The 25,880-nt window shown below is 37.3% G+C and overlaps 1 protein-coding gene across 2 annotated transcripts in view; it reads right to left on the bottom strand.

The window, feature by feature from the left end:
- VPS13B (vacuolar protein sorting 13 homolog B) overlaps nucleotides 1-25,880 on the bottom strand; it is a 354,177-nt gene that overhangs the window by 281,542 nt on the left and 46,755 nt on the right. For both annotated transcript variants that reach the window (XM_083358950.1, XM_083358949.1), the window contains exons 9-17: nucleotides 25,192-25,287; nucleotides 24,527-24,649; nucleotides 21,189-21,326; nucleotides 19,578-19,665; nucleotides 16,371-16,562; nucleotides 14,521-14,690; nucleotides 14,109-14,303; nucleotides 13,687-13,811; nucleotides 10,519-10,700 (exon numbers count right to left, since the gene is read on the bottom strand). In XM_083358950.1, coding sequence (XP_083215076.1) covers nucleotides 10,519-10,700; nucleotides 13,687-13,811; nucleotides 14,109-14,303; nucleotides 14,521-14,690; nucleotides 16,371-16,562; nucleotides 19,578-19,665; nucleotides 21,189-21,326; nucleotides 24,527-24,649; nucleotides 25,192-25,287 — 1,309 coding nt within the window. The remainder of the gene's footprint in view (nucleotides 1-10,518; nucleotides 10,701-13,686; nucleotides 13,812-14,108; nucleotides 14,304-14,520; nucleotides 14,691-16,370; nucleotides 16,563-19,577; nucleotides 19,666-21,188; nucleotides 21,327-24,526; nucleotides 24,650-25,191; nucleotides 25,288-25,880) is intronic.

The raw sequence follows: 25,880 nt of genomic DNA, 5'->3' as shown, positions 1-25,880 counted from the left end.
TGTGAATGGCTGAAGATCAGCTGATAACACAGCACTGTGAAACATATATAAACCATGGCAAGTGCCTACTTTAAATTATTATTAAAATATTGGAAATAAACTAAATGAATTACTTATAGTTGGAGCTTAATGGTAAAACTAGTTATAAGATTTTGGTCAGAAATCAGCCTTTCTATTAGACTGGAGACAGCAAAATCATATAATTAAACCAAAACTGGGGGAAAAGTTTCATTCCAACTTCGAAGAGGATTTTTTTTCCTATCCCTGATGTCCAAATCTTTCATACAGTGTTAAGTTCCAGGTGTCTGGTATATATTTCTAAACTACAGTCACATTTTAAAATAGTACTGAACTGTACTAAACACTTTATTAAAAATGTATGAATAATAAACCAATAAAGGGCAATGGTGGCATAAATCCATAGCATATAGTAAGTTTTACCTCATCCATTTACACTTCTGTATAGTAAAGTTGCCAATCAACTTTAAAAAAAGAACATTCTGAGGGTGTCCAACAAAGATGAAAAAAAAATCTGTTGGAAATATTTGTTGAAATATTCACAATAATGCTTAATCAGTGAATACTTATTATGGTTGCCCCAATTCTTTCTTGCAAATAACTAATATTTATTTATTTATTTATTTTAATTCCATTTATATCCCGCCCTTCTCCGAAGACTCAGGGCGGCTTACAAGCTTAGCAGTAGCCTTCATTCTATGTATATGCCTGCTTATTAGGGCTTTCACACACACCCTAAGCGGCATTATTACAAAGTCAGCTTATTGCCCCCAACAATCTGGGTCCTCATTTTACCTACCTCAGAAGGATGGAAGGCTGAGTCAACCTTGAGCCTGGTGGGATGCGAACCTGCACTAATTGCAGGCAGCTGGTGTTACTTAAGGAGGCATTAGCCCACTGCTCCACCAAGGCTTCTTTTAATATAACTAATAAGCCCTAGTCATCACATTTCTGGACTATTGCAATGTGCTCAACATGGGACTACCCTTCAAAAGCATTCATAAACTACAACTGGCACAGAATGGTGGGGGTGAGGCGTGTGAGCAGTTCTTAGGCCCCTAGAGTGGCCCATGTTACACAACTACTCCATGAACTGCACTGGTTACTGGTTATTGATCTGCTTCCGAGTGCAATTCAAGGTGTTGGTCATCACCTTTAAAGCCCTGCATGGCACAAGTCCAAGCTGTTTGAGAAACTGTCTCACCCTGATGGGACTGGCCCGCTCCACCCATGCTGGTAGAGAGAGCGTACTGCGGCTCCTATCAGCCAAGGAATTTTGGCTGGCAGAATCCAGGAGAAGTGCCTTCTCTGCTGTGGCTCCAGCCCTCTGGAACATCTTACCCTCTGAGGCAAGATTGCCTCTCACCCTCCTGATGTTTTGAAAGAGTCTCAACACCTGGCTCTGCCAGACTGCTTGAGGAACCAACGGGGGAGCTACATACTGGAGTGGTTGACTAATTAAAATTCAATGCCACCTGCCCTCCATAGGTCCCACTCCCTTCTTTGCCATTTTGTCACCTTGATATTATCTGTTAATGTTTTTATTGTGTTTTATGTAAATAATGTTTATTTACATAAACATTTATACAGTATGTTGTAAGCCACCCAGTCATTGAATATGAGATTTAATTTAATTTAATTTAATTTAATTTATTAATATTTCTATACCGCCCTTCTCCCGAAGGACTCAGGGCGGTGTACAGGGCAAGAATAAAAGATGAGCAGCAAATAAATAAATATTCAATTTTTATTGTTTTAATTATTATTTTTTAAATCAAACAAAAGAAACCTGTAATGCAATACAACTCAAAGTGGGACAATAGAAAAATGAGGAAAAGGTGACAATACTAAAAGAAATACAAAGTGAATTATATTGATAATAAGGTAGAGATGAAAAATGAATTACTGAGAGGGATGAGGATTCACACCAAATGTGAAGAAGACGCTATCCTGTTTATTAATGCAAATTAGTAACATTAAGCAGGAACTTGTTGAACAAAAGAAAGTCATAGTTATCAATTTGGAGAATACCAGTGGAAATTATATTATTTATATTAATATTATATAATACATTATATATTATACATATTATATATATTATACATTAATATTCCCCTTCATGGATTACTGCCTTGTTGTGGCGAAGGGGCTTGCGTAATTCAATGAAGCTATGAGCTATGCCATGCAGGGCCACCCAAGACGGACAGGTCATAGCAGAGAGTTCTGACAAAACGTGATCCACTGGAGAAGGAAATGGCAAACCACTCCAGTATCTTTGCCATGAAAACCCTATGGACAGTACCAAAAGGCAAAACGATATGACACTGGAAGATGAGCCCCTCAGGTCGGAAGGCGTCCAGTATGCTACTGGGGAAGAGCAGAGGGCTAGTACTAGTAGCGCCAGAAAGAATGAAGCGACTGGGCCAAAGCCAAAAGGACGCTCAGCTGTGGATGTGTCTGGTGGTGAAAGGAAAGTCCGATGCTGTAAAGATTTTTTCTTCATAGGAACCTGGAATGTAAGATCCATGAATCAAGGAAAGCTGGACGTGGTCAAAAAAGAGATGACAAGACTGAACATCGACATCTTAGGTATCAGCGAACTAAAATGGACAGGAATGGGTGAATTTAATTCAGATGACCATCAGGTATGCTACTGCGGGCAAGAATCCCTCAGAAGAAATGTAGTAGCCTTCATAGTCAATAAATGAGTAGGAAAAGCAATACTGGGATTCAATCCTCAAAATGACAGAATGATCTCAGTTTGAATCCAAGGCAAACCATTCAATATCACAGTAGTCCAAGTCTATGCCCCAACCACCAGTGCTGAAGAGGATGAAATTGACCGGTTCTATGAAGCCCTACAGCATGTTATAGAACTAACACCAAAAAATGATGTCCTTATCATCATGGGGGATTGGAATGCTAAAGAAGGAAGCCAAAAGATAACCGGAATAACAGGCAAGTTTGGCCTTGGAGTACAAAATGAAGCAGGGCACAGGCTGATAGAATTTTGTCAAGAGAATATGATGGTCATAGCAAACACTCTTTTCCAACAACCCAAGAGATGGCTTTACACATGGACATCACCAGACGGTCAACACAGAAATCAGATTGACTATATGCTCTGCAGCCAAAGATGGAGGAGCTCTATACAGTCAGTAAAAACAAGACCAGGAGCTGACTGTGGCTCAGACCATGAGCTTCTCATTGCAAAGTTTAGACTTAAACTGAAGAAAGTAGGAAAAAGCACTAGGCCACTCAGGTATGAATTAAATCATATCCCTGTTGAATATACAGTAGAGGTGACAAATAGATTTAAGGAATTAGATCTGATAGACAGGGTGCCTGAAGAACTATGGACAGAGGTTCGCAACATTGTACAACACGTGGCAACCAAAACCATCCCAAAGAAAAAGAAATGCAAGAAAGCAAAATGGCTGTCTGAGGAAGCTTTGCAAATAGCTGAGGAAAGGAGGGAAGCGAAAGACAAGGGAGAAAAAGAAAGATATGCCCAACTGAATGCAGAATTCTAGAGAATAGGTAGAAGAGATAAGAATGCCTTCTTAAATGAACAGTGCAAAGAAATAGAAGAAAACAATAGAATAGGGAGGACCAGAGATCTCTTCAAGAAAATTGGAGAGATGAAGGGAACGTTTCATGCAAAAATGGGCATGATAAAGGACCAAAATGGCAGGGACCTAACAGAGGCAGAAGAGATTAAGAAGAGGTGGAAAAATTACACAGAAGAACTATACAAGAATGAGCTTAATGTCCCTGATAATTACAATGAGGTGGTCACTGACCTCAAGCCAGACATCCTAGAATGTGAAGTGAAGTAGGCCTTAGAAAAGCTGAGCAACAACAAAGCTAGTGGAGGTGACAGTATTCCAGTCGAGCTATTCAAAATCTTTGGCAGTGCCAAAGAATGTTCAAACTACCGCACCATTGCACTCATTTCTTATGCTAGTAAAGTTATGCTTAAAATCCTACAAGCTACACTCCAGCAGTATGTGGACCGAGAACTACCAGACGTACAGGCAGGATTTCGAAGAGGCAGAGGAACTAGAGATCAAATTGCCAACATACGTTGGATCATGGAGAAAGCTAGGGAGTTACAGAAAAACATCTACTTCTGCTTCATTGACTATGCTAAAGCCTTTGATTGTGTGGATCAAAACAAACTGTGGCAAGTTCTTAAAGAGATGGGTGTACCAGACCATCTTATTTGTCTCTTGAGAAACCTATATGTGGGCCAAGAAGCAACAGTGAGAACTGGACACGGAACCACTGATTGGTTCAAAATTGGGAAAGGAGTCCGGCACGGCTGTATACTGTCGCCCTACCTATTTAACTTATATGCAGAGCACATCATGAGATAGGCAGGGCTAGATGAATCAAAAGTTGGAATTAAGATTGCCGGAAGAAATATCAACAACCTAAGATATGCAGATGATACCACTCTAATGGCAGAAAGTGAAGAACTAAAGAGTCTCTTGTTGCGGGTGAAGAAGAAGAGTGCAAACGTTGGCTTGAAACTTAACATTAAGAAAACCAAGATCATGGCATCCAGCCCTCTCAATTCCTGGAAAATAGATGGGGAAGAAATGGAGGTAGTGACAGATTTTATTTTCCTGGGCTCCAAGATCACTGCAGATGGGGACTGTAGCCAAGAAATTAAAAGACGCTCGCTCCTGGGGAGGAAAGCCATGGCAAATCTAGACAGCACACTAAAAAGCAGAGACATCACCCTGTCAACAAAAGTGTGTATAGTCAAGGCTATGGTCTTCCCAGTTGCAATGTATGGCAGTGAAAGCTGGACCATTAAAAAGGCTGAGCGCCAAAGAATTGAGGCCTTTGAACTATGGTGCTGGAGAAGACTCCTGCGAGTCCCTTGGACTGCAAGGCGATCAAACCGGTCAGTCCTAGAGGAGATCAACCCTGACTGCTCTTTAGAAGGCCAGATCCTGAAGCTAAAACTCAAATACTTTGGCCACCTAACGAGAAGGAAGGACTCACTGGAGAAGAGCCTAATGCTGGGAAAGATTGAGGGCAACAGAAGAAGGTGACGACAGAGAATGAGGTGGCTGGATGGAGTCACTGAAGCAGTAGGCGTGAGCTTAAATGGACTCCAGAAGATGGTAGAGGACAGGAAGGCCTGGAGGAACTTTGTCCATAGGGTCGCAATGGGTCGGACACGACTTCACAGCTAACAACAACAACAACAATACATTAATATTATACAATATTAATATCATTTAATATAATATTAAATTACATTGAACCTGAAAGCATAAAGATAGGATTGATCCTTAAATAGGTCATAGCCAAAAGTAAAATCATAGAAAAAACTTTATAGAAGAACTTAAAATTATAAATATGTATTTCCTCTGTGGTATAATGATGGTAAGAGTAATTGACTATCCAAAAATCTGGTTACATTATCATAAAATTACACAAAACATATTATTTTGCACCATTTTTCCCAAATAAATATTTTTAATTATTCCCTAATGTAAGCAAATCAAGAGTTACATTTACAAGGCATGAAAAGGATCATATTCCAAAACTGATATCTGAAAGCTTCTCACTGCCCACTTTATTTCTCCCACAAAAAGATTCAGCCATTGCTAAAACAGATAACCAACTTCACCATAAAATACCCTCAAAAAACAAAGAAAAATATGCTTTATGTTTTATGAACTATTATTTACCCTCACATTTAGATCTAGTGTCTGGCTTTTAGAGAAAATTCATCTAAATACTACATTGCTTATAGGCGCAACTCGGTCATTCCACTGCTATTGCACAGCTCATATATCAAATATAAATTTTATTTAAGAATGTACATCCCAGTTTACATATCCCCAAGTCTTACAATCTGTTTAAAGGGGTGCTAAGAGAATTCCTACTATTCCACAGTGCTGATGTCGCATGACTTTTCTTAAAAAGCAATCTTAAAAATGTGTTTTCAGTGTTTATGTAAAATAATATTACTGTTTACATCAACTTTCCCAAATCTAGTGCTGCTGGTTAGAAATAGAAATCCCAAAATTCCCAACCAAAGCTCCAACGGATTTTGATTTATGTAGAAATTTATACCTTAGTCTTCTGACACTGAGACATCATCTTCAGAAGATACCAGGCTTGAGAGGTTAATTGAGTATATGAACAAATCATTATCAATAAATAAATAAAACTAAAGCATTAAAAAGGCTTTAGCAATGCTAATGAAACATGGGTTCAAAAAAAAAAGTCCTATCCCGATGTTCCAATGCTACAATAGAACTAGTATATAACTCAAAGGGATAAATTAATTAAATAGAAAAAATTAAACAGGATGAGAATAAAAGATACGAGTTGCCATAGCTAACAGTTATCTTTCATAAACATAATATACTCTTGTGATCTCTCTATTCCCTTCTAGCTGACAATCAAATATGGTCATATAAGGCAGCCCCCTAAAATAAGCTTGTAAAAAGCTACTATAATGGAAGCTTGTAGATGGCAAGAAACTTTGCGAGGCACAGAAGTATTTGTAAATTGGATGATAATTTGTTCTCCTTCCCATTCTGGGCTTCCACGCATCAAACAGAAGTAAAGCTACTTTGGGCAAGGTTGGCTAATAAATGATTTTATGTGAAAAAATAGGGACATGAAAAATTATATATTAGATTCACAATATAATAAATGACTTCCATTTTCTATCAGAGAAGTAAATATCCATATTTTATTTCTTCTCCTGAGAGGAGAAGGTTGGAGAGCTGGGAAACAACAGGATTAGCTCCCTGGCTTCCAACTGCAGAGACTTAAAAGACACCAAGTTCACAAACCTCATTTTTCTAATCACAAAATTGCTGATTAACTACTTTTAAGCTATTAGAGAACTTTTTTCATAAATTGTTCATTAATTACTTCTATTAGAGATGTTCAGAAGAACATGTTTGAAAGCGCCAGGTGAATCTGCCTTCAGTCTTAAATAAAGAAAATTTTAATCATAAATTCAATGAGCTTAAAGAATTTGAAATAAACAGTAAAAAGCTAAATAACATTTTGATTTTTAGAAAGTTATAAAAGGACCAAGGGTACAGATAAAATTGGAATGTTTAAAAAATTACAATAAGATTTTGGAATTAACTATAAATAACAGTGGGAATATTTCTTGTGGGAAATATTCTATTTTGTCTTTTTCAAGACAAAACAAAGATAAGCAATTTCATAATTTCAAAAATTGGACACTAGAGGGGACTAAAGTTTTTAGGTACAGAAAAGACTTACAAGCCTGTAAAATGTTGCAAAGAATTGTAACAATGAAAATATTAAAGAAGACTTTTGAGAGAATAGAATCAAGAAACAGTAAGCCACAATATTAACAATGTTTGTAATAATGTCGATGAATATTAGTCTTCCAAAGAAGAAATCAAATGATAAATTTTCCATAAAAGATTTATGGAATTGTGGTAGCCTGGAGGCAATGGCAATTTAGTATATTCCGTGAAATTTACATATACAAAATGTTTGCAAGTTTACAGCACTCAAAAGAATTCTGCACATTGTCCAAAATGCCTATGCACAAAAGTTTAACTAGGGTCAAGCACAGTCATTCCACCACATCATGACTCTTGACCTTAGCAGTAGACACACTGCTGCTATGCATTATAGCCAGAACATTTCTCTGTTCAAGTTATTAACCTTGCAACATTCAATGATTCTCTTATTCCACAAATGTCCAGATTACTAACTCTTCCTAGGCAAGTAAAATGGGTAAAATAGAAAAGGTTTTGAAATAGCAGATGTGGTAATATTTCATGTTACCATCCCATCCATTTATACTCTTTTTTTCAACCTTTCATACAATTTAGGGAAGTTAAAATTTCATCCACCAGCGAATACTGAGATTGCTGAGCTTTAACTGGGGACTTTGTCTCAAATCACAGATATCAGAAGGGACAGTTAACCCTCAGGTAAATAGTTTGCTTCGCATGGGGAATGTTACTTTAGCCCCAAACAAAGTTCTGTTTAAAATTTAAATCTACCTCCTTGGGGTTAATTGGATGGATTAATTAGTTCAGTTTGAAGTTTATGTGACTTTATGACAATGTCTTGCCAGAATAGAAGCATAAAGCGCTCCACAATTCACTGTTAGAAGTTTGCAGCCTTCTCTTTGTGGGGGAAAAGGCTCTAGATTGCAGTTGGATTTGCTTTACAGGACATCCAGAAAAGAAAACACTTGGCAATTTAAACATAAAACAACGATGCTAAAGTTTGGTATTGTTTCCTTTTTGCTTTCAATGCGATGCATTATACAATTCAACCTAAAATCAAACAAAATAATCACTTGGCTTTTCATTGAAAAAGATGACAGGTAATGAAAGCATGGGATTAAGAATGTGAGAAACTTTTTTTCAAGGGAGGGGGGAGAACGGCTGAGCCAGTTTGTTTTAAAACTCAACTGCCAATATTTGCCACACCACTCTTTGAAACTCTTTCATCTGTCATCATATATCTTGGCTCAAGACTATAGTGCTCATTTCTTGCACAGATTTGCATGAAAATCACTGGGCTGACATTTTCTTCCTACAGTCATTTTAAATCACATGGAGGGGTTTTCAACTGATTAATTATATTATTTACACCTGACTTTTCTGAAAATTTCCTGTAGTGTACAAGGTGTACAAGTCCAATGGCGCACTGGCTGAGGAATTCTGGGAGTTGAAGTCCACAAGTCATAAAAGGGCCATGTTTGAAGACCCCTGGTCTAGAACCAAAGAAAGGCAGCCAGACCTAAAGCTTATTGCATTCAGCCACAATTGAGTGAGCTATCAAGTTAACTAATGTACTCATGGCTCACCAACAGGTAAGAACAGCACTGAACTCATTAGTCCCTGAAATGATACCTGTACTGCATGTAATTTAAAATCTAACTCAGGGTGCTCAGAATAAGTGCCAGCTTTGGATATATCACATGGAACACACATTTCAACCCAGAAGATTGGAAGGAAATGATTAAAGCTCAATAACCTGCATTACAACTCAGTTCAGAAATGTGTGCTGGGGAGGTTAGGGGAGAGAAAGAAAAGGGTGGAGGAAGAGCAGATTGCAGAGGCATTAAAACAGCAATTGCCTGTCTTTCCAATCTTTTTCTTAACTGGCTAAAGAACTATGTAGCCAATCCAAAACCCTTTTTACAGGCACACCTGGGAAGAATTCTGAATTCTGTTACTTTCCTCAACATTACCCTGATGTGGTTTTGACCAGATGTTTAAATGTTACAACATGTACTTTTCTTCTTTTCTTCCAAGGAAAAAGGAAAATAAGAGGAATATTTGACTTCACTCCACAGGAGACCTACTTAATAGTTTGGTGGTTATGTAAGTAAAGGTAGCTTGGCTAAGTCAGTGTTGACGACATATAGAACGACATGATCCTAATGACTTGGAAAATATTGGCTCTCCTGAGATTTAACCAGATGCTACTGCACTGAGAAAGCTACTGTATTATTGAATTTCATTTTTGTGAGGTAAAATTTATTATTCAACCATTACAGTATTCCACATGAAGTCTTCCATAAAATAGTTTTGCAGTTACTTTCTGGAAAATAGGTTTTATTTTCACTTTAATACATCATTTACATGAGGGGTCCAAATGCCTATTTGATCATTTTAAGCAGATAAATTAGAGGTCTGTAAGCAATTTTGTTTAAAACCCCCACACAGAGATTAATAGAATTGGACTGTCAACAAAATTACAAATTACTTAAATGCAGCAGGGAAAATGCTCTCTTAAGGTTCAGTTTCTACAGAAAATAAAACTGTATGCAATGGCATTAATATTTTCCTGGCATATGCATCAGAATCCAAACTTTAGACTTACTACAAAAAATTACATTAGGAAAACTCTCAAAGAAGCGATAAACATAGCCTTCCATCAGTTTGGAAATGGCGCCTAAATTGAATAAACTAAATTAAATGAATGTTATTAATGTAATTCTTCAATTACAAACTGGGCTATTATTGTTTCTTATTTTAATTCTTGAACTGTATACAAAAAAAGGAGGGTGTGATAAACAGAGATCTTTAAACACATGCATTGAACAAGCATAAACAAATTGCAGTTGGCTGTGATAATCTCTTCTTGAAAAACCAAAGGGTTTTTTGCTGACCAATATGTAAAGCAAGTTTTAAACTGATTAGTTAAGATTTTTAAGAACCCAAATGTCCATTTTGTAAATTATATCATAAGCACATTTATTAATGGCAGTCTAAATACAATGGCTTACCTGGAGGATTCTTCAGTTAATTTGTTTAAATGATATATTGTTTATTTAGGTACATGAATGCATTCAGTTTTTTCCAAATATATTCAATACATATTACTGTACTGTTTTATAAGTACAAACTTACTTAAAATAGATCACATCAGAAATTTTTTAAAAACTGTATCTGAGCTTCAAACATAATGAATGAATGAATGACACACCATTAATAAAAATGTTATCATTACCTGATATTTGGAAGACTTCATTCATTAAACTTTCATTCACTAATGATGAACTAGAATTTCCAGTATAAGCCCAACTCTGCCAAATAGTTTGCATTAGAAAGTTCTGAGCTCTTGTAGCCTGAATTGTCAAATTTGGAAGTTCAAATATAAATTCATTGTCTGCAATATTAGATCGCTTAGACCTAGGAAATAAAAAAGGATGGGAGAAATTAGAATTGGGGTGTGTGTGTGTGTGTGTGTGTGTGTGTGTGTGTGTGTGTGTGTAAAGCCCAAGCTGATTTGGGGGGGGGGGCGCTAATATAAGCCCTAACCCAAAAGTCAGCCCTACCGCGCGGTGGGGAAAGTCAGCCCAAATCTTCCGTGCAACAGTCAGAGCACCGTCCGCCGCCGGAATGCCAGGGCCCTTCACCAGAGGCTGCTGGTGGAACTGGCTACCGCCAGCCCTGCCCTCTCCTGTCTGCTTGCCTGCGGTTGTAGTGAACCAAACCTTCAGTGAGCCCTGGCCTCCACCCGCCCTGCCTGCTGGCCCTACAGCTGCTGGGACATTTCTCGGCTGCATCAGGTGCCATGTGGCAGCCAAGTGGCTACCCGTGCTGCTTCTGCCTTGTGGGGCTCTTTGCCCTCCTGGCCGCGCTGTTCTGGGCTGCCCTGCTAGGCTGCTCCTGCCTGGTGCGAGGCGAGTTGGCCCAGATCCAGAGTGCCGCCCCACCACTGGCCGGCCAGGGCCCTTCACCAGTGGCTGCTGGTGAAACTGTGCCGCCCACGCCTCCACCTTTGGGCTGCTTGAGTGCCAGCCTGCACACCTACTTGGTGCTGCAGGCACTGGGCTAAGGGCTGAACCTGGTGCTCTTTGGGCACTGGCAGGCGCTACAGCTCTCATACCAGCTGGGAGCTTTTGGCCTCTATCGACTGCTCCCTCCGGATCTCTTCCCTCCACCTGCCAGACACCTGCGGAAGCCACACAAGGTAAGGTTGCTGCACGCCCCCACCCAGATGCCCTTGCCTCCCCCAAGCATTTTTTTACTAACTTGCCTTTCAGTTGCATAGTGTTTCTCTGTTTGCTTCTCAGCCTTTGCTTGTGGGACTAAAAAAAAAGGTTAATCAGACTTTCTAACTTCTTGAGATCTCGTGAGTAGAAAGTCAGATTGAAGGGTTTTTTTAGTCCCACAAACATGCAACGAAGGATGAGAAGAAAAAGGTGAAACACAATGTAGCTGAAAGGCAGGTTAGTAAAAATATGCTTGGGGGAGGCGAGGGCATCTGGGCAGGGGGGCGTGGCAACCTTACCCTGCGCGGCTTCGGCAGGTATCTGGCAGATGAAGGGAAGCAATTCCACCCCACTGCTGCACCACACAAGAACGGTGCTGGATCACACAAGAACAGGGCAAGGCTAGTGAGTATCACACGGGCATTAGCCCTGCCCCATTTGCGACACACACGTGCTCACAGCCCCACACGTGTGCACACACGCATGTAAAATGCTTCCCATCTGGCTTAATGGATATCTCTGATGCAACACCAGAAACTTGGTGTCATTTGCGTACAACTCAGAGCCAACAGGCAAAATCAAGATGTTGGAGTTTACTGACTTTCCAAAAATGCATGATTAAAAAAATAAAGTAAAATAAAGACATTTCTAATGCCCTTCGTAAGCATTACGATTTAAAATTAACCTTTTTAAAGTATTAAAATGTTAGTTATGATGCTTTAATTAGAAAAGATATGAAGCCAAGAAATAAATAAATAAGTTACATATTTTGTTTCAAGTGGCAATAACTTTAGAATTTTACAACACAATTTAATGCAGACTTCCATGTATTACCCAGAATCTTCTGCTCTAGTCATGTAGCATCCCAAACAGCCAACCAACCAAAAGTAACATACCTAATAATAAAAATTTTGGCTACTAGTTTCAAATATATTGTTTGATAGTGGCACATATTTTTAAATATGAAATGTTATTTCACCCTGGCAATGAAATATTCTAGTTAAATTTTTCAAATACAATTTAGAAATGCAAATGTTACAGTAATAACATATACTGGATATATAATGTTTGAAAATACTTTTAAATAAAAAACAAAGAAAGCTACATTGCAGATTTACCCAAGAAACAAAATTGAGATTTTAAATCATTATTCAAAACATACTACAAGGGGAATTCTATATTAGTTCATAAAATACCTTTGTTTTTAAAAATGATGGTCTGTCGGATATACAGAACATGTGTATCATCCAATATGTATATTTTAAGCAACAATGGAATGTAATATCTTAAAACCCAGATAAAGCAGGTGGTATAATTTAAAAAAAACACAAAGTGCACATTCACGTTTAATCACATTACCAGGTTATTCTTCAGGACTAGTTCTCATTCACTGAACGACTTTAATGAAGCTCTCAGTCTGCAGGCTGATTTGAATAAATCAGTTCAAATGCCATTTGATATATTTCATCTGGAGTTCTATTCATTGCAGATTACATTTAGCAATCTGGTTGTAATATTCACTGATTCCTACTTCATTACTACAGCTAGTTCTCAACAACCTTGTAAGTCATTGTGGCCATAAGTCAATTGACCCCTGCAACTGGGAGGAATTTTCCAGCCTTTTTTGCAGAGATCATTAAGCAAATGAGAATGCTACGTTCATTAAGCGAATGGTGCAACTGTTAAGCAAACTCATTCATTTAAATGGATGGGTTTTGCTGCTAACTGGCCAAAAAAAGCCAGAAACAGGCAAAAAAATCACAAATCATGGTCATATGAGCAAGGAATGCCACAACAGGTTGTAAAACTGAACCATCTAACATGCAGTCATGTGACTGCAAGGGTGGGAGGGTGTCACAACCTTTTACGATGGACAGGGGAGCTTTAGGGGCCATAAGGCACCTATTTCACGGCCATCATAACTTCAAACAGTTGTAAAATGACAGGTTGTTAAACAAGGACTGCTTGTAGCCTCTATTTTTTTTGCCTTAGTTTAAATTAATGTTGTCATTAAAATGAAATAAAAATGTTGAAAATTTAATCCAGCTGAATCATAGCAGGAAGCTGAAAAACACAAACTGATGCAAGGAATTTATTTAATAAATTTCCATGATCAAAAAATTATGGATCCTGATTGACAAATTACATTTATACATATACACACAATATGAAATACTTACCAGTAATTAGGTAGCTTAAGCATTTTGCCATATACAGCTGTGCTGAATTGAGGAATTACTGAAGTTGGTAAACTATAACATCCATTAATATCCAATGATGTTAATCCCGCTTGAAAACCAAATATCTTTAAAAAGAAATAACATAGTCAATAACAAAATATAAAAATTTGGGGCTTTTTTCATTAGCAGACTTTTTTCATTTCAACACAATGAGATTCTTGCTTTTCTGAATATTTTAGAAAGTCTTAAGCATAAAAATCATGCAAGGAACAAAATGAACACTAAGATACCATGATTTACTGTATCTTGGAACCAATGGTCCATTATATGATAAACAGTTATATGTTGCTATTATGTTACTAAGTAGATACTAGTGGGATATCCTACATTATTTACTGAAAAGAAAAAAGAATAAAAGATACCTTAAGATAGCAGTGCATATAGCAATAGTGAAATAAATTATCAGATGGCTGATTAAGGCTGCTGACATATTGCACAAGTTGATCAGCATACATTGGCACTGAATGTTCTAGGATCACTTTATCTACCAATATTCGGATACAAGGCAGGGGCCGTAGCAACTGCAGATTTGTTGTAGTTAGGATGCTGCTTGAACTCTTCATGATATAGGATACAAAATACACAGACAAAGTTACATTTCAAACTTGGAAGTTTTAAACTATATAATTCCAAATATAGTTTATATCTATAACTCAAAATCATCTATTTTATTATAAATTTAGCATATAGACAAACTATGTTAGACTATATAAAAAATAATATCTGCCCAAAAGCATGGATGTTAATTATAAATAGATCATAAAATTATAGTACCTTTTGACCCATAATAACAGGCAATAAATGGGCAAGCAAATTGAATTCAGCCATAGGAATAGTAACAGCACATTTCAAAATTGAAAAGGTTGTGATCCGAGTTGGAATATATTCCTCTAAGGCAGCAGCTTCTTCTGTGCTTGGCAAAACTTTGGCTCCTTCTATAAAATCTATAATAATAAGAGTTGGTTAAATTTAATATAATGACCAAAATAAATGTCTATAGTATCATCAATATTTTATTTTATCAATTTGTCTTAATTTAGACATAACAAGTCAGATCATGATTTACGCTTGCTTTGCATGTGTGAATGCTTATACAATAGCAGATGGAAGCTGTAGCTAGGAAGGCCTTTGCCCAAGTTTGGCTGGTGCTCCAGTTAACCAAGTTAACAGGCAACAATTACACAATCATGCAATGAGACTGCTAAAACAAGGGTCCCCAAATGCTCTTTGCAGCAGCCTGGCTGGGGGGGGAGAGGGGAACTAGGCCGAATGACTGGTGGGCTAGTGTGCACGTGTGTGCGAGTGCAGCTCCACCCGCACAAGCATGGGCCAGGATGCATGTGCGTGTGCACCATCCCAATGCTTGTGCAAGTGGAGCTGTGCACATGTGCACCAGCCCACTGCTCGCACAAGTAGAGCTGCGTGCACACATGCACATTGGCCCACCTCTCATATGGCCTGGTTCCAAATAAGTCCGGGAGTTGGGGCCCCTGGTGCGAAAACACACACTATGTGACATTTTTATAACTAGTACCGCACACAACAAGTAGAATGCAGATAAGGTTACCCAGTTAGTACAGAATAAATAACCCCTGGTTTGAATCTTGGCATTACTTCCTGGACCAACTCAAAGTGCTGTTCCTTACCTTTAAACCTGATAATGGCACAGCACCGGGATATATCAGGGAAGACATTGCCAAAATAGTATCTATTTGTTGGATTACAACATCTGGGAAAAGTATGTTGAGAATAACCACCACTACTGCCACAAGATCCAGAAAAGCAATTAAAATGGTATCATTTCAGCAAGTTATCAGCCTGTAGCTCTCAGTCACAAGAAACCAAGAACCAGGATAAGAATTCAAAAGCACTGCGAGTTATGCAGCCCATACAAGAATCTGATCTATTAACAGACAAGGCAAACTGGTGGCAGGTAAGAGTCAATTGACTTTAAGGAGGCTGGATTAGGTCCCTTTCAGGGGCATAGGGACAACAGATTGATGATGTGTTTGACCCCACCCTCAGGCTCAGCCTAGTCATCTCCTACAGTAGCTTTTTCTGATCATATTTATTATTTTAATTGCTTTTTATTGTATCATATGCTGAACTACGATATAGGTATTTATGTACCTATATTGTTAAATAAATGAATAAATACTGCATGCCATGAACAGAAAAATAAGACTGAAAGTCTCATTAAATGTACCCTATTTATGAAATTAGCAGTACTATAAGTATATTCTTCCTTTTTTCTCTCCTTCCTTAATCTACTCTTTTATTCTTTGTAATGTGACGTGCCTTTATTTAAATAATAATTTTGAAGATACATCTGAATGGAAATGTTTCCTATGCAAGATCTTTAAAAAATTACTATTTTCAAAGTATACTTTAAAGTAATATATAGTGTTATGATATATCATAATATTTCTCATTTTTAATTCTCAAAAGGCACAGCAAATGAATTCCTTAAGCAGATAATAAAATGAACTAACTGTAGGACAATAGGCAACACTCAGCTGAAATCTCACAGAACTTCCTCTCTGACATACATTTTTATCCTTAATATTTTTACAATGAAATCTCAGATACCTGGTTCTTAAAAATTCAAAATTCACAAAACATACCTAATTTAGACTTGCTATAAGGTTCATATTCATGTTCCAGAGCACAAACAATCATTTTTATAATTCTGTGCACTGCACTGCTATCAAGTCGAAGACTGAGAGGTCCTATAATAAGACTTTTTGTAGACATCTCCTGAACACCAATGAAGTCTTCAATCTTCACAGAAGTCACATCAGGCTGATTTCCAGACCCTAAAATATATGTTGGTTGATTTCAGAGCATTAATATGTAATAAGAAAATGTTAGGGAAGGTATTTTATTATACAGCAAATATCATAGGTTAGCATTTGCACCAATGTATGGACACATGACACATACCAAAGCACTTATTTTCTCTTTAAAGATCCAGTTATGTAAAGATAAGAAGCTGCTGTCCTGAATCTTGAAGTTTGCAAAGTCAATTTATATAAACAATAGTGGCATGAAGTGGTAATTAAACATTTCCCTATATCATTTTACAAAATACTTTGTGTGTCCCTAGCTTGTTTCAAAGTTTATCACAAAACAACAGGACAGCATGTAAATCAAATCAGAAGGGCATTTAAGCTCCCTTTTCCCACTGTTAGCTCAAGGAAACTGACCTGTCCAAAATTAAATTCAGCTAAAGAAATAGTATTTTAGACAGATTTAATTAAGTATGTTTATCTCAAAGATAATCTTTACTGCATCTATATTTCACAAAGAAGCCCAATTTCCTTATACCAATATAACTTTGGTAACAGTTATGAGAAAGGGTGGGCAAATGGTAATATAAGGGGGATATCTGATTCTAGGAAGCAATTCATGTCCATCCTGCCCTCAAAAAAATGTGCCCAAAGCATACAGCAAAAGTCCACAAGAAATACATGTACTGCATGCACATTTTTTGCAGATCCAATTCAACTGTATTTGCTTTATTCCAAGTCCACTACAGCTTCTTTCTTTTCTCTGAAAACACCAAAAGTGACCCAAATTAAAATATCAAGAGAGACCCATAAGTGTGAAAAGGAATTATGTTGCTGACAGAGATGTAAAAAACTGATTACAGTTTAATGTACACATAAAACTGGTTTACATCTAAAACTGGTTTATTTCAACCAATCAGATTTTCAAGTTCAGATAATGCACTAAATGAAAGACAAATGATAATGAAGCAAAAGCTTTTAACTTTTTAAAGCCACACCAGGGAAGGATCAGGGAGAGGAACATTTATATCCCACACAGCCTCTAATCAAAAGGCAATGAGGCATGAAGCCACAATTAGCATTAAAACTCACCATTGTAGCAGAAAATATTACTGTTGTATTCCACATTGCAAGTGCAAATAATGTCTAATTGAAATGCAAACAATGCCTAATTGAACTTTCAAAGAAATGAAATATCCAACACCAAGTCATGATTCTTTTAATACCTTTGGAATCTTCATTTTAGAAAAATTATTAAACTTACTCCTTCTCCATCCATGGGATTACTCCCAAGGTGCAAGGAAAGGAGTCTGTAACCCCAGTGACCCTGACAGTAATGCTGATGGATGTATCAGCTTCTGGAAAGGTCATCCTGGTTGATAAGATGAAAAAGGAATGGGGAGGGTCATACCTTCAAGTTAGTGCAGGTCAAGAACCAGACAAGCAGGGATTCTTTTGTTACTTATCCTTACGCTCTTTATTGTTAAAAAGCTAGATTTGGAAACCAGTCTGGCTTTCTGTCAAGCCCATTATAGATGAAACAAAATCAAAGTAAAGTTATTTTGAATTTGCAGGGTTCTTGGTGCTCTCTGAGCTTGGCTGTTTGCTTTCAGACCTCCTATTATTCAACTAGGTAACATCATCAGTGCAAGTTAAGTGTGGAGTTTTTTCCCCTGTTTATATAAAGTAGCTTGCCCTGCCAGTGTTGGTGAAGTTTTTTTTTATCTTGAGACTGAGTATTTTTGTGTGTGTGTGTGAAAATGTCCCCTGGCCTCTGTTTCCAAGGCCAGGTCCATATTTCTTCACAGTGGGGAAGATGGAAGTGGTGAGGACAGATGGGGCTCTGCAAGCTTAAATGTAGCCAACACCACTAGAAGAAGGAGTCAATCTTGAAAGAAGTCTAATGGCAAGTCAGTTGTTCCAAAAAAACCAAAACAACAACAAAAAACTGCACACATGCAGTCTTTTAGTTATTCAAGAAATGTAAATATTTATTTATAAGTAGATCAAAAGAATGTGAGGTCACCAGATCAAAGCTACAAAGACTAAAGCCACAATTTATAAAAGGATGTCTTAAGTTTAAGAATTATTATTTATATGCCACTGATACATTACTGTTATCATTTAGTTTTTTAATTGTACATCACAATGAATCAAATATTTAGATAACATTTGTAACTATTAATATTAAAATTATTGCTCTGTGGAAAATACAAAGTTGTTTATTAATGTGTTGATTATACAGTCAGAGAGATATGACTGAATTTTACATTTTTATCTACTTATTGAGTCCTTCTGCAAGATCTGGGATAGGTTGTTTGTGTTAAAGGTATTATTGTAGGATGTGAGCTGTTCCTAGTAAAGCTGCCTTTTATAACTGATTGATGGTGATTTCATCAATGCCAATGGGGAATAAGGAGTGGACTTATTTATTCAATACAATCTTATGTAAGTAACCCGGGAGTAAGTGCCACTGAACAAATTTGTTCTGTTTCTCCACTGGGCTCAAAACTACAAGTAAAATAGATTTGATTAAACTGGAAAGTACATCAAAAAACAGTTCCTAACACACAGAGTTTCCCCAAAACAAATTGCCTCAGTGTTTGATGGATTCTCCTTTTTAGAAATACTTTACCCATGCTGAATTACCATCTTTTAAGTAATTTATAATAATTAGTTTTTTCACATAACCAACAAGCTGAACACTCGATACTGCTGTTGTGTATTCCTTTGCCTCTGGAAGCTATTCTCATAACTCAGCATTCCTCAAAGTGGAGATCTGAACCCAGGTTTCCTCACTCTAAAGTAAAAAGTTATACGATATCACTATATTTTTATGCACATTATTTTATTCTGAAATCTCTGAACAAAAAACAAGAGGTGGATGATGGACAAACAGAAATTAAAGAAATCAGGTCAGACTTAAGTTAGGCTTTAAAAAGTTAAGCCTAATAAGGACAGTCGGTCAAGGACTGTCAGGTGCCTCTGAATAAGCTTTTGTTTCTGTTATTCAAAGAGAAAGCAAACAAAGAAATTAAGTACCTTTGCCACTGGTGCTCTCCATTGTGTACAGATAATCCATGTAGAAAGCCCCAAACCGCTGCATTCCTGTTATCTCTGTGTACATCTCCTACCAACAAAGCAAAGTACATACAACTAATGTTCTCTTAAGAAAGAATCTTGAGATTATAACCCAACGGTATCACAGCCATATAGATATACTAAAGATATATGCTTGTTTGGGTTTGTGCATGAATACATGGTAAAGCTTATCAATACAAAGGACAGAGGTTAGTCAAAGAATTCATCCTTCAAACAGCTAATGCAACTTCCATACCAGGCTACACAAAAGGGCATCTATAAGCCTTCTGGATCTTTTGTTCAGTTTTACCAACAGAAGCTAGTTAATTAGTATCCTAAATTGAGTGAATTATCTCAATCTGACCTCTCACTTCCTAGTAAACCAGGTGACTAAAAATCTAACATTTGCAATTTACAAAACATTTAGCAAATGTAGCCTGAATCAATTAGGTTTATTTGAACTCAGTAGGAATTGTTTGTTCATTGTCTATAGGAAGCAATGAACCTTAAATAACATTCTAATTATATCATTAGACTTGGAAGGTGATATTAGTTGAGGAGAAGCTATATGCTACTAATAAAGGAAAGCTTTAAGCTTTAACAAAGTAAGTTTATCAGTCAGATCAGACTGAGAATTGATAGAAAGTTCACCATATAAACTGAGACTTCTCACAAACAAAGGAAGGAAAGAGTCTTCCAAAAAATATTGTCTCATGACTTGTTACGCTTAAAGGGTCACATGGTAGGTATTCGTTGTTTTTAGTATTCATTGCGTCTTCCAGAAATATCCTGGACTATATCAAGGTACCACTGTATTGGAATTAAGCTCTGAAGATGCTGCCTCAAAAATGTTATCAAGTTTCTTCTACCTCCCCACCCCAACTTACCCCAACTTTAGTTGTCATGCATTGCACTATAATTGGTGAATCTCAAAAGTTCTTGTGAAAAAGCAAAATAATTTCTGGACACTTGAATTCAGACTGTATTGTTTTAAAGAATCCAAATGTGAACACTGTTAGAAAATTAGCCTACTGCTTCTGAATATTATGATGATAAATAACTTTTTCCCTTTAAGAACTGTAATTAAGTACCAAAAGTTAACAACTTTAATTTATCACATTCACATCTTGATAGTTTTTGGCATCGCTTAAAGAATGTACTACATTTATCTTATTTTAATAAGCACAAAATCTTTAAAGTTATGCCGCAAGACAGTAGCCTTCCCACAACTAGTCAATAATTTTGTAACAAAAACTCATTTAAACTGAAGCTCTTCCTAGGCCCTACTGAAGATTCTATAAAAAGGACTAATTTATTTATTTAATCCACTAAAGGTAACACATTTGGTCACCTTATGTTGATTTTTAGCTTCTAAATGATAATGAAAAATACATATTCCAACAGTTTCTGGATATAACATATACCTTTCTTAGCACAAAAACTAAATCCAGCAAGTAAAATATTTTAGGAAAATGCATAACACATATTTTATAACTGTATCTACTAAACATAAACCATATAAAGACAGAAGATTTGACTATTAAGCAAATTCAAATTAGGAATGAAACGGACCTTATGAGCAGCTGCATCCAAAATAAATTCTGCACGGACACCATTGTTTTCAGGACTTCTATAATCAAATAGTGAATTGGTAAGATACGTCATCCCTTTTGTACTAAGATTTTCTCCACAGTGGAAAAAGCATGCTTCCTGATATAAAAGGGGGAAAAATTAAACTGTGTAAGAAAATAAAGAAATCACAGTGTAGAACTTAAATAAAACTATTTTTCACAAATGCAGATTGCCTCCAATATATAATAACTGAAATAGTCCCATAATTTCTAGAGTGCTATAAATTCAGAACTTAATATAAAACAGTAGTATTCTTGAGCAGGTTAATTATAGCTACCATTTTCTATATTTAAGTCTCTCTCTTTGTTTCTAATCTTCTATTACTATTCACGTCTTCATACTTATCCCTTTACGACATCAATATTTAGCCTTTGACGACTGTAAATTTTGATGGGGTTGCTCATTTTGTTAATTCAACATACATATCTTTACAGGTAGTCTTTGACTTATGAACATTCATTTAATGACCATTCAAAGTTACAACAGACTTTTAGAAAGCTACTTATGATCCATTCTTAAAGTTATAACTGCCATTCCCCCTGTGGTCACATAATCACATTTCAGGATTTGGCCGTTGGCTCACATTTACAATTGGTTGTAGCATTCTGCAATAATGTGATAGCAATTTGCTACATCTTTTGCTGATTTCCAGTCAAAAAACACCATTCAGGAAAATGGATTTGTTTAATGACCATGTGATTCATTTAACAACTATGTGATTCATTTAATGACTAAGTGATTTGCTTTACAATCATCATAAACATTTATTTATTTATTTGTTTGTTTGTTTGTTTGTTTGTTTGTTTTATATACCGCCCTTCTCCCGGAGGACTCAGGGCGGTGTACAGAGCAATAAAGTAAGAATACAATAAAGCAATAAAGTGAGAAAATTTTAAAACCCAAATCCATCAGGCCAGGCCGGCTTGTTGGAATAGATAAGTTTTTAGATCACGCCGGAAGGAGCGAAGGTCGGGGGCCATCCGGATTTCAGCTGGTAAGCGGTTCCAAAGGATTGGCGCACCCACCGAGAATGCTCTCCCCCTGGGGGTCACCAGCCGACATTCTCTGACCGGTGGTACCCTGAGGAGGCCCTCTCTGTGGAAGCGCACAGGACGGAGGGATGTTGACGCTGGCAGTAGGTGTTCCCGTAGGTAATCCCGACCCACGCCATGTAGGGCTTTGTATGTCATCACTAGCACCTTGAATTTCACCCGGAAGGCAACTGGAAGCCAGTGCAGCTCACGGAGCAGAGGTGTAATATGGGAGTATCGGGAGACCCCCAAAAGCACTCGTGCAGCTGCACTCTGTACCAGTTGAAGCTTCCGAGTGGTTCTCAAGGGCAGCCCCATGTAAAGAGCGTTGCAGTAGTCAAGACGAGAGGTCACAAGTGCATGGGTGACTGTACGCAAGGCATCCAGGTCCAGATAGGGTCGCAGCTGGCGCACCAGACGAACCTGGGCGAAGGCCCCTCTAGTCACAGCTCCTATATGATCTTCTAAGGAGAGCTGTGAATCTAAGAGGACACCCAGATTGCGAGCCTTATCTACGGGGGGTAATAACTCACCCCCGATATTAAGAGATGGAATAATCTGAATATCCTGACATGCCGGTATGTACAGCCATTCAGTCTTGTCCGGGTTGAGTTGAAGCCTGTTCCTCCCCATCCATTCCCGGACCGCTTCCAGGCAACGGGACATCACGTCGAGGGCATCACTGATGTGGTTTGGGGTCGAGATGAAAAGCTGGGTGTCATCAGCATACTGATGATAACCCACTCCAAAACCACGGATGATCTCACCTAGCGGTTTCATATAGATGTTAAACAGGAGAGGTGAGAGGACCGACCCCTGAGGAACTCCATAAATGAGAGGCCTCGGGGTCGATCTCTGGCCACCCAACACCCACTGTGAACGTTCCAGAAGGTAGGAGGAGAACCACTGAAGAACAGTGCCTCCCACTCCCAATCTCCTGAGACGCCGCAGTAAGATACCATGGTCGATAGTATCAAAAGCCGCAGAGAGGTCTAATAGGACCAGGACAGAGGAATGACCCCTGTCCCGAGCCCGCCAGAGATCATTCATCAGAGCGACCAATGCCGTCTCCGTGCTGTGTCCGGGCCTGAAACCCGATTGGTACGGGTCTAGATAATCCGTATCCTCAAGGAACAGAGGAAGCTGATGCGCCACTACGCTCTCAACAACCTTCGCAAGAAAGCGAAGGTTGGAGACCGGGCGAAAGTTGTTTAAAACAGCTGGGTCCAGGGAAGGCTTTTTGAGGAGGGGTCTCACCACCGCTTCTTTCAAGGCTGCGGGGAAACTGCCCTCTTTCAATGAAGCAGTTACCACTGCATGGATCCAGCCTCGTGTCCCATCCCGAGCCGCATAAACCAGCCAGTCTGGTCACCTGCTCTCTCGACATATGACAGCAACAACTCATGGCCAAAATTCTGGCTCCACTGTGATTATGCTTTATTATATATGCTATCTCATATATGTCAGGCATAAAGAACCAGACCCATATCTAAAGAGTTCAACTAGCAGTTTTTTTGCTCAAGCCTATACATAGGAATCTTCTTAGACTGATGCTGCAGCTGGGTGAGACTAGATAAACTTCAATGGCATTCAAGGAGGAAGCATTCAAGGAGACTTTATCATATTGTGGCCATGTAGGCAAATTCCCTGTTTGACTTCTCCCACTGGTCAGCCAGTCCGTCTCCTAAATCAGATCATACTCAGCTAGAGTTTTTACTATAGTAAATTCACATTAATGAAAAAAATACTGTAATAGCATTTAATATTTATATAATTTCAGTATTTTGATTTAAAATTATCAAGACCCAATCGTGTGTGTGTGTGTGTGTGTGTGTACAGACTAGAGAAAGAGAGTTCTAGATTTTGAACAAAAGGAACAATGATATTGATAAATACAGCGTTTTTCCCAACATGTAATCAACTCTTTAGTTGAAACTATCCTGCCCATTTCTCTTTTTATTCTAGGACCTAAAAAAAATAGTTCAGATGTGTTCATGAGCTGAACATATATACAAATATTGGGATTTTTGTTCTCACTGATACTTAAATCGCTGAGGCCCTAATAAAAAAGTTTTTAAATTACTTTTCCTTACTTAAAAAACAATACTTAAATCCTGTTCTGACTTTCAGAATGAGACGTGGCACTTTGGACTTGATTCAGGGTCTTCTAAAAATTTCTAAAACTGTTTCCAGGCTTTCTAACACATTAGCATGTCTGTGATCCAATAAAATATAAATTATACTTACTGATTCACTTCTGTTCTTGTTCTCTTCAAAATCTGTAACTCCCATAATTCCTTTAAGGCAAAGAGCTTGGCAACCAACAAATCCTATCTGGCAATTAAAGAAAGGTTCTCCTCTCATAAGGGCCTGGGAAGAAAATTTAATGCGGTATAAAAACAATGGGCAATGGTTAATATTCAAACTAGACTGGGATCCTGCATCTAGCTATGCATCTATAAATAAAACAAGAAAATAAAGACACACAAAGAGTTCAACTTCTGGTGAAAATTAGACAAAATTATTCAGTTTTCTTGAAAAGAAAATATATGTGATTTGCCATTACCTTTTTCTGGAATGTTTTTGACTTCCCAGTGTAATTTACAATCCAGGATACTACAGTGAAATTAATAGTTCTATAGATTATTTTATATGTAGGCTCACTGTACTTAAGTAAAAAGTAAATAAAATAAAAGAGTATTTGTAATGGACAAGACATGAAAATACTCATTTCTGAAGTATAGGTATAATCTAAAAATGGATCTCTTTCAATAATTACAACTGTCCAATAAGAGAGGAATATAAAAACAATACTGTAACTGCCAGCTGAAAATAATAATACTGATGAAAAACTACTGATGCCAAGATTTCTACTATAAATTAACACTGTACAAAAGTAATGGAAAAATTACCTCAATTGTAGTTCCTTCTTGTTGCCAGCAAATTATTTCTTTGGATTTTACTTTCTGTGGACTGTAATAACTACTTTCAGCTTGCATTTCAGTGAGCTATGTAACAATATGAGGAAATTTACCATTAGACAACATTAGAATTAAATACACGCAAAATCTCGTTATTCAATAAGAAAAAATGATGACAGATTTTAGTATTGATAATATAGGAAACAGGTACACTAAAAGAGCTATGACGCATTATCCACACAGAAAATAACTTGGACATAAATACATCAATTTGACCTATATACTGCTACAACTGAAAAAAAAATCCGTAATACTTTTACTTTCTCCAATCATAAACAATGAAGAAAAAAGATAAATTACCCTCTGTGCAGGTGTAACAGAGTTTATGAATATAACCAAATGTTATTAAGCACACTGCAATAACACGGGAAGTAATTTAAAAGATGGAAGTATTCAGTTGACCCTTATGAACTTTAAATCATAAGAAAATACTTCAAGTTTACACATTACACTCACACACTGGTTAAAAAGGTTAGCATTATTCACTAAAATAGGTAGATTAATATTTTGTCTGTTCCTAGCACTCTATTCATCTTTAACTGCCAAAATAATTTCTTTTAATTTTCTCATAAAACAAAATTTCTAGAAGTTCTCATTACTTTGTCATTTCCGACTGGGTG

Source organism: Vipera ursinii (genome assembly GCF_947247035.1).
Source record: "Vipera ursinii genome assembly, chromosome: 3".
Lineage (NCBI taxonomy): Eukaryota > Metazoa > Chordata > Lepidosauria > Squamata > Viperidae > Vipera > Vipera ursinii.
The sequence above is the reverse complement of the archived record's forward strand: the minus strand, read 5'-3'. Positions and strand labels throughout refer to the sequence as shown.